A 9,642-nucleotide genomic window follows, 5' to 3' on the forward strand; every position below is an offset into this window, starting at 1 on the left:
ATGTTCAGTTGGGAGTCTGCTTCTCTCTCTCTCTCTCTCTCTCTCTCTCTCTCTCCCTCTCTGCCCCTCCCCCAGTTCATGCTCTCTCTCAAATATATATTTTTTTTAAAAAATGCAAATCAAAACCATGAGATACCATTTAATACCCACTAGCGTGGCTGTAACAACAACAACAAAAAAACAGTAACAAATATTGGCAGAGATGTGGAGAAATTAGAACCTTTGTACACTGCTGGTGGGAATGTAAAATGATGCAGGCATTTTGGAAAGCAGTCTGGCAATTCTTAAAAGAATAAACTTAGAGTTACCTTATGACCCAGAAATTTCACTCTTGCTATATACCCAAGAAAATTAAAAACATTATGTCCACACAAAAACTACACAAATGCTCAGAGTAGCATTACTTTTTTTTTTTTTTGAAACTAGAACCCATGAAAGGGATGTTTATTTGCCACAGAACTTTTTTTTTTGCATGTATTTTTTTATTCTTATGTTAATCCCCATACATTACATCATTAGTTTTATTTTTTTATTTTTTTTTTTAAGATTTTATTTATTTTATTTGACAGAGAAGACACAGCGAGAGAGGGAACACAAACGGGGAGTGGGAGAGGGAGAAGCAGACTCCCCGCAGAGCAGGGAGCCCGATGCGGGACTCGATCCAGGGACTCCAGGATCATGACCTGAGCCGAAGACAGTCGCTTAACCAACTGAGCCACCCAGGTGCCCTTACATCATTAGTTTTAGATGAAGTGTTCCATGATTCATTGTTTGTGCATAACACCCAGTGCTCCATGCAGAATGTGCCCTCCTCAATACCCACCACCAGGCTAACCCATCCTCCCACCCCCCTCCCCTCCAGAACCCTGTTTGTTTTTCAGAGTCCATCGTCTCTCATGGTTCGTCTACCCCTCCGATTTCTCCCGCTTCATTCTTCCCCTCCCGAGTAGCATTACTCTTAATTGCCAAAAAGTGAAAACAACTCAAAATGTCCTTCAACTGATGAATGCATGAAGAAAAGGTAATATACCCATAAAATGGGAGTATTATTCCATAATAGAAAGGAATAAAAAATATGCTACAACACAGATGAACCTTGGAAACATTATGCTACATGGAAGAAGCCATTTACAAAGAACCACATATTGTATGACTCCATACATATGAAATGTCCAGAACAAATCCACTGACACAAAAAGTAGATTAGTAGTTGCCTAGGGCTCAGGGTATTGAGGGGAAATGGAAAGCTACTAATGGGTACTTGGTTTCTTTTTGGGATGATAAAAAAAAGTTCTGGAATTCCATACTGGTAATCATTGCTTAGCTGTGAATATACTTAAAACCACTGAATTATATACTATATAATTGGGCGAATTGTGTAGTACAGGAATTTTATTTATCTCAATAAAGCTACTATTTCAAGTTTTCACACAATATAATTTCCTGAAGGAATTAAGAAGTGGAAGGATATACACTGAAGACCTAGTAATGAAAAGAATAGTATTAACAAAAGTGTTTCATTCAGAAGGAAGTCAAATTTATTTTCTACACCTAACATACTACATTATAAAAGAATGGGGGAATGCATGTATCACATGGAAATCAACAATGTGAGAGAATCTGAGTCAATACAATAGGAGTCCACCTACATAGGCTGTAACTATTGACCTCACTATTTCAAACTTCTTAGGTCAATCGAAGACATCACATTCTTGATTTAGTCTACTTAGGTTTCCAGGCATACCTAAAAAGCAGGTAAAATAAGGCTGATGATATTACATTATTATTGGCTATAATTATGGTTAACTAAAAGTCATCCTATATAATTATGACTCATAAGCACAAACTAATATTAACACTGTTTCTACCAAACATTTAACTAACGGGACGCCTGGGTGGCTCAGTCAGTTAAGCTTCTGCCTTTGGCTTAGGTCATGATTAGGGTCCTGGGATCCAGCCCCATGTCAGTCTCTTGGTTCAGCAGGGAGCCTGCTTCTCCCTCTCCCACCGGCTCGTGCTGTCTTACGCACACTCTAATAAATAAAATCTTTAAAAAAAATCATGAGCAAAAATGGTGTTTATCCAATCATCTGTCAGATCAATTCAGTAGGACAGTTCCCCATATGAATACTTCAATAACCACACCTCAAGAATCAGGCCACAGACAAGATGGACCTTTACTTAGGGTCATCAATTTCATACTATAGACCATTGGTGAGGAAAGATATATAATTTGTTGGCTATTGTCCACAATGCTCATTTTCTTTAAATAAGAGCAAGTTCATTTACAAAAACCTCCTAAATGCTTCCTTCAATGGTAACAGGCACAGATGACAGGCAATTTATGTAGGGGGCGGGGGGAGCCTAGAGGTAACAGGCTTCATAACAGCCACTGACCTTTGTCAAGTGAAAGCACCAGAGAGGGGACTAGCTTTCCATGCACTTGCATTGTGAATCCCAAAGGACTGGGAAAAAGGGAGAGAAGATCAACTCTGAGGAGTTAGATCCAAAGCACTTACGGGAAATGGTGATTCCAAATCTTTTCTGAGTCTTCGATTTTACACTGTTCACTATTAAAAGTGTTGTGTGCCATATATTTACCAAAGGGAAATCTAACTCCTTCAGGGCACCTGGGTAGCTCAGTTGGTTAAGCATCCGCCTTGAGCTCAGGATATGGCCCAGAGTCCTGGGATGGAGCCCTGAATCTGGCTCCCTGCTCAGCGGGAAGCCTGCTTCTCCCTCTACCTCTGCCTGCTGCTTCCCCTGTTTGTGCTCTGTGTTAAAAAAAAAAAAAAAAATCTTAAAAAAAATAAAAATATAAATTTGACTCTTTCAAGACCTAAAGCATATCTTCAGATATCCCAAGATGTTACATAAAGAAGGCTGAGAAGGGGGGCGCCTGGGTGGCTCAGTTGGTTAAGCGACTGCCTTCGGCTCAGGTCATGATCCCGGAGTCCCGGGATCGAGTCCCGCATCGGGCTCCCTGCTCAGCAGGGAGCCTGCTTCTCCCTCTGACCCTCCCCCCTCTCATGTGCTCTCTGTCTCTCTCATTCTCTCTGTCTCAAATAAATAAATAAAAAATCTTTAAAAAAAAAAAAAAGAAGGCTGAGAAGGGCGCCTGGGTGGCTCAGTCAGTTGAGGGTCTGCCTTTGGCTTGGGTCATGGTCCTGGGGTCCTAGAATAGAGCCCCCTCAGTGTTGGGCTTCCTGCTCAGCAGGGAGTCTGCTTCTCCCTCTCACTCTCCCTCTGTGCTTTCTCAAATAAGTAAAACCTTTAAAAAAATTTTTTAAAAAAAGGCTGAGAAACACTAGTTTACACAAAGCATCAAAAGGCATTATTTGAAGAGTATTATATAAATTCAAGAGTTCATTCTGAAAGCAATTAATGTTCCCTATGGCTAGAATATTATAGTTATCCCAAGTTGACTTTTTTCCTCATACAGGGCACTAAGTTTCCAAAAGACTGCAAAACCACAATAGTATAAAGGAATTATTTTCACCTAACAGTGGGCCTTTGAAAATTCTAATGAAAAAAATCTATTTAGGCAATCTAGGAAGTATATCTGAGTTTGTTTAAAGGGGAAAAAATAAAAACTCATTTGTCTATATTTGCAGATAGGAGAAACAAGTAGATTAAATCAGCATCACATGCTATTCTAGATACTATTCTATTCTCCACTTAACTTTTCCGCCTTAAAGATTCTTCCATAATAAATGTTTTTCTTTCATTCCTAATCTGTGAGTTTTCTGGGGCGGGGGGGGGGGCTTTCATGAAACTATGCTTCCCAAGTTTACTTGCCTTGCAACTGACTCTACTTGGCTTTGCAATTTAAGCTCTGAGCCTCAGCTGGCATCACCAGGAGGATTCAATTACACAGATATGTTTATACAGGTGAAATCCTCAAAAACAATCAAGAATACCAGTAAGTAAGTACACAAGGCTGTTATGATTCAGCTAAAATTTTAAGGACACCTGAAATGCCTTTCCTTTTGAAGACTTTGAGGAGTGGAGAGGAGCATAAGAAGAGAGACAAGCCAACTCCGCACTGAGTGCAGAACTCGAGGTGCAGCTCGAGCCCAGGACCCTGAGGTCATGACCTGAGCAGAAATCAGAAGTCAGACCCTTAACTGACAGCCACCCAGGCACCCCATGCTGTCTTTCCTTTTGCCCAAGTTCTCTGACTTTAGATTTCATGGAATTTAACCATATTTATACTTTTTCTGAAAAGAAAAAAGAGCAAATGGAATTCTCTCTTAGGAGGGCCAAGTAACATGGAAGGGAGAAAATAATGTCCTCCTTCACCAAGCCAGGCATAACTAACAATCAAGAGGAAAATCAGTCTCCTCTTGGGAGAAAGCCACAAAAACAGTTCTTGCCTGTCAATTAAACCGCTGTGGGGAAAAAGTTGAAGTAAGGGCAGACTGGGGCGCCTGGGTGGCTCACTCGTTAAGCGTCTTCTTTTGGCTCAGGTCATGGTCCCAGGGTCCTAGGATCAAGTCCCACATTGGGAATCCCACCTCAGCAGGGAGTCTGCTTCTCAATCTACGCTTCCCCCTGTTCATGCTCTCTCTCAAATAAATAAAATTTTTAAAAATTAAAAAAAATTTTTAAAAAGGCGGCTCTATAACCACCAACACGGGGCTTTGACTCACCACCCTGATACCAAGACCTGAGCTGAGATCAAGAGTTAGATACTTAACCGACTGAGCCACCTGGACACCTCTACCTAGCAATTCTTGAATCCAATGTAATTTACAAAAGAGATGGTACACTGGAAACAGAACTAACATTAAGTGTGCACTATTTGCTATGCCCTTTACATACATGCTCTATTTTCTGTTTCAATAGTACTCAAAATTTTGGAGTCAAACTCTGGGAAAATTTCTCCCATCATCATCTTTCTTCATTGTTAGAGTTCCCAATGGGGAAAACAAAACAAATATATATATATGTAAAACCCTGCAGAAATAAAAATGCAGCCACTTCTACTCTCCCCAATAATCTACACTTTAAGTAAATGTGACAACACTAGAATTTAACTCCTAATAATCTACAATTCATTGTGCATGGTACCTAGTAGGTGTTCAGTGTTTGTTGTTAAATGAATACAAATATTTGATACACAAGCATTTTCTTTGTTAATGTGCATTTATCATTCTACTCATTAAAAACACATCTTAACACACACACACAGCCACACTGATATCTACTCCTGAAAATGCCCTCATAACAAGAAGTGGAAAATCAGTATGATACAGTGGAACAGGATGATGACAATTAGAGAAATTATGAAGGGAAATTCCAAACACTAAATGTTTCCAGTCTTTCTGATGTCACTTATATTGATTTCCATGGAAATTGACAGGTGTCTGCAAAAAATCTATTCCTACTTCAAAACTTTAGGACTGCTCTTGACCACAATATCACACATAATCACATCTTTTTACATCCATTTAAATGCCTTATCAGAAAATTTACATTTGGGGCGCCTGGGTGGCTCAGTTGGTTAAGCGACTGCCTTCGGCTCAGGTCATGATCCTGGAGTCCCGGGATCGAGTCCCGCATCGGGGATCGAGTCCCGCATCAGGCTCCCTGCTCAGCGGGGAGCCTGCTTCTCTCTCTGACCCTCCCCCCTCTCATGTGCTCTCTCTCTCTCTCATTCTCTGTCTCAAATAAATAAAATCTTTAAAAAAAAAAAAAGAAAATTTACATTTGAAGGGAAGTCACTTATCTACAAGTAATATGCAATATGTTCAACTAACCTCAACAGAAATGAATATTGCTATCACTTATCATTTAAAGAGTACCTATCAGAAATACAGGTAATTCTCATGCTAGTGGACAAACGTTTTTACTAACCACTCATTTCAGTTCGTTGAACAAGTATGCCTAAATCTGCATATTTTGTACTTCAGACAAAATATAGGTAGAGAAATGTACTGGGATTTGTTTTGTTTAGGGTTATCAGAAGGCACCATAGAGTTTAACTCCACGGAATTGTTTACCAGCAAGCAGGTCGGTGTTCCAAAGAAGAAAGCCATAGAACATATGCAAAATAAGTCTCTTTCAAAATAATTTTTTATATAGGGAATAGACGGGAGTGCAAAACACATCAGTCATCAGTAACAAAAAAGGATCTTTGTCCCTCGCTATTTGTAAACAGGAGCTCGGGCCAGCGCTCCGACCAGGCACCCAGGAGGTGAGGAATGATTGTTGGGCAGGGTTTTGCCCATCACGAAGCGTTCCGCAAGGGCTGCCCGGGAGGCGGACCTCCTCCTGTACCAGGCGCGGTCCTCGGACCGAGACAAAGCCCTACGAGAACTCTTCTGCTTCCAGCTTGGGGGCTGGAGTCAACCGTCCCTGCTTAACTTCCCTGCAGTTATCCCCGCATTCTTAAACCCCACTATCTCCACTTTGCCAGGCACCCCGAATCCACCGCGGCTCCGGCGGCCCCCGATCCCGTGGCCCCTCCGAGCCTGTGCGCTCCGGGAAGCGCCCCCGGGCGGCGCCCCCCTAGGCGGCTTACCGAGCAGCGAGCCTATGAAGATGACGACCTGCACGGTGGTGGTGAACTGGCGGTACAGCTGAGCCTCGCCGAACTCCCCGAGCGCGCTGCGGTTGGCGCTCCCAGCCTCCGCGCCCGACGCGTTGCGCGGCTCGCTGGCGTTTCGGGAGATCCAGCTGCCGTTGTGCCCCATGTCGAGGAAGGGGTTCCGGCTCCACTCGTCGCCCGCCCACCTCGGAGCCCCGCCTGGGTCGCTCCTGCCCCGGGTGCGGTGGAACACGCGGGCGCCTGGTGGAGTCCTGGAGAACCCGGGGCAGCCGCGGGTCCCCTCACCTCTCCACATCGCCAGCCCCGGCGCCTGGGAGGCGGGGAGGGAGGAGGGCGAGGCTGCGCCCCAAGCCGGTTCCCTCCTGGGTCCCCGTCAGCAGCCACATGGAGGCGGCACGGTCAGAGCCGGCCGAGCTGCGTCCGTCCCTCCTCCCGGGTAGTCAGCGCGGCCAAGCCCACTCGGCAGAGATGGAAACACAGGAGGCATCTGATAGTCAAGGAGGTGCTCCCCGCTCCCGCCGCCCTCTTCAACCTCTGCTCCTTCCACCCCCCGAGGGCCGGGCCATCCCTCTCGAGTCCCCTCCGGCCGACGGGCTTGACCCCTCTCCTCAGGAGGACGAGAACATTTGGCTGATCAATCCTGCTGGCTCTGAGTGGCGGGATGGCGATGGGAAACCTGTGAAATGCCCAAGCCAAGTGACCGGAGCTCCGAGGGGACCCGGAGTCCCCGACGGCACCTACGGTCTGGGCGGAATGCCCTGAATCTCCCAACAGCCTCGCTCACGCGCCCGGCCGTCCCCCAGGACGCCGGCGCGGTCTCCTCTGGCCCAGCCCCTAGTCCGGGACTCCAACCTCCCGCCTCGGTGTCAGCGGCAAGAGACACCGTTCTGGCGCCCCTTTGCCTCTGCACGGCCTAGCGCCCCCTTTCCCGGCCCTGCTCCCGCCTTTGCTGCGGGGAGAGACGCTCGCGGACGCGCCGGGACAAGGGAGGACGCCCCTACAGGAGCAGGACACCATCTGCGCACCGCCGGACTACCCGCGCGCTCCAGGAGCAAGGGAAGGGAGCAAGCGAAGGGAGCGCTGCCGGAGGAGGGGGTGGGGGGCGGCGGTCACGTGATGCGCGCGGCTCCGCCCTCCACGCCGAGGGGGCCGAGGGGATGGCGCCATGTTGGCCCTTCCGAGCGCGACTGCCAAGGCTGGAGCGTGGGAGGCGCGGGGGTCCTGATTTGGCTGCAGTGGATGCGTTCGAAGCGCTTCCCCGGCTTCGCCTTATTTACTCCTGTGGTTACTGCCCCTTATCTCTTCAGCAGGGGCTGCGTGAGAGGCTTATAATTACACTACAGTGTCACCTGGGCAGGTATCCCAGTTTTGGGCCCCTCAGTGACGCCTTGGGTGTAGCCGAAGATGAAAGGCAAAATTTAGGAATACCGTGCACGGTTTCCTGGACCTTCTTACTGAGCCTCATTTCTAAAAGGTACACAGTACGGCCCAAGTCTGGTGCAATCCGAAGAATGAATACTTGGGGAGGGAGCAACTTCCTGCCAGCTGATGCAAAAAGTTGAGAAGCTGGGATAACCAAGTGAACAAGAAACAGTAAAGAGTAGCTGAGTAGTAAAAGGAACGTGTACTGCATCCAGAGAAAGGCTCTGGAGAAAAGGAGAAATGAGAGGAAAAAACAACTAAAGATGTGCTGTTTTGAAGTTTTGGAAATTGGTTTCTTTTTAATTAGTGAAGGAGTTGGTAGAGGGCTTTAACATACTGACTGATAGCGTTAGGTCCCCGCATACTAACTCTTAAGAATTGAGTAGAATTACAGAATTTCTTGGGGCACCTTGTTGGCCCAGTCAGTAGGGCATGGGACTCTTCATCTTGGGCTTATGAGTTCCAGCCCCATGTTGGGTGTGGAGATTACTTAAAAAAAAAAAAAAAATTACCAAAATTCTTGGTGGTCTCAAGGCTGATCCTGCTACAGTGTGACTATTTCACTTACAGTGTGCAAGACATGAAGTCTTTAAAGAGCAAAAAAGCCCTCCATGTCTTGTACATTATTGGGTTTCACAATATCTGCACATAATAATCCTCCATGTAAGCAGTTACTTTAAACATTTCAGAGGCCATAAAAAGAGGAGAGGCAAAAATGATGTAGTTTTGGAATGTTGGTGGTGGTGGGGTCCAGAGCCCACCGCCAAGAATTCTTAAGATAGCTTCCACGCAAAAAAAGGTGGTTTTATTAAAGCATGCGACAGGACCTTGGGCTGTTGCCCCAGAATTGTGAGGAGCAACTGATTATGTACTTTGAGGTTGGGGGAAGTAAAGGTAAAGGAAGTTCCCAAAGGATTTTTTTATGCTAAAGAAAACTCATAGGATACCCAAGGCCTTGCTATTGTCAAATGAAAGTTATTTTTCCTTCTACCAGTGCTTTAACATTAAGACAGTTGGGAGGTTCCTGGAGGAGCATTATACTCTGCCTGCCTCAAGTATTTGTCAATCTACATTTCCTTCTGCCTTTGTTTCCCACATCAAAATTACTGATCAATTGTGTATTTTTTTTAAAAAGCCATTTCTAGTAGTTAAAATTAGTTCTTAGCATCCAAACATATTTTTCAAACCCCTTGCACTATAATCATTACAAAACAAAATGTAGTAGTCATTCAGCAACATCCAGCATGTTCCTGTAGAAAAGGCTGAAGAATGTTTTGTAAATGAGTTGTTTAGTAGCAGTTGTAAAAATACCTCTTTACCTGCCACTCCCTATTCAAAACTACTAGGAAGAGGGGCGCCTAGGTGGCTCAGTCGTTAAGCGTCTGCCTTCAGCTCAGATCATGATCCCAGGGTCCTGGGATCGAGCCCCGCATCGAGCCCCGCATCGAGCCCCACATCGAGCCCCACATCGAGCCCCACATTGAGCCCCACATCGAGCCCCGCATCGGGCTCCCTGCTCGGCGGGGAGCCTGCTTCTCCCTCTCCCACTCCCCCGGCTTGTGTTCCCTTTCTAGCTGTCTTTCTGTGTCAAATAAATAAATAAAATCTTTAAAAAAACAAAAACTACTAGGAAGAACTGGGATAAAGTTGTAGAAAAGAGGGACGCC

At 45.6% G+C, this 9,642-nt stretch overlaps 1 protein-coding gene across 2 annotated transcripts in view; it reads right to left on the bottom strand.

Annotated features, from left to right (window-relative positions):
- Nucleotides 1-7,232, bottom strand: part of GPR176 (G protein-coupled receptor 176) — a 106,339-nt gene extending 99,107 nt beyond the window's left edge. For both annotated transcript variants that reach the window (XM_034993570.1, XM_034993571.1), the window contains exon 1: nucleotides 6,527-7,232. In XM_034993570.1, the coding sequence (XP_034849461.1) occupies nucleotides 6,527-6,848 (322 nt within the window). In that variant the 5' untranslated portion in view covers nucleotides 6,849-7,232. The remainder of the gene's footprint in view (nucleotides 1-6,526) is intronic.
- Nucleotides 7,233-9,642: the final 2,410 nt, after the last annotated feature.

This window comes from Mirounga leonina, unplaced genomic scaffold, assembly GCF_011800145.1.
Source record: "Mirounga leonina isolate KUSES-001 unplaced genomic scaffold, KU_Mleo_1.0 Mir_91, whole genome shotgun sequence".
Lineage (NCBI taxonomy): Eukaryota > Metazoa > Chordata > Mammalia > Carnivora > Phocidae > Mirounga > Mirounga leonina.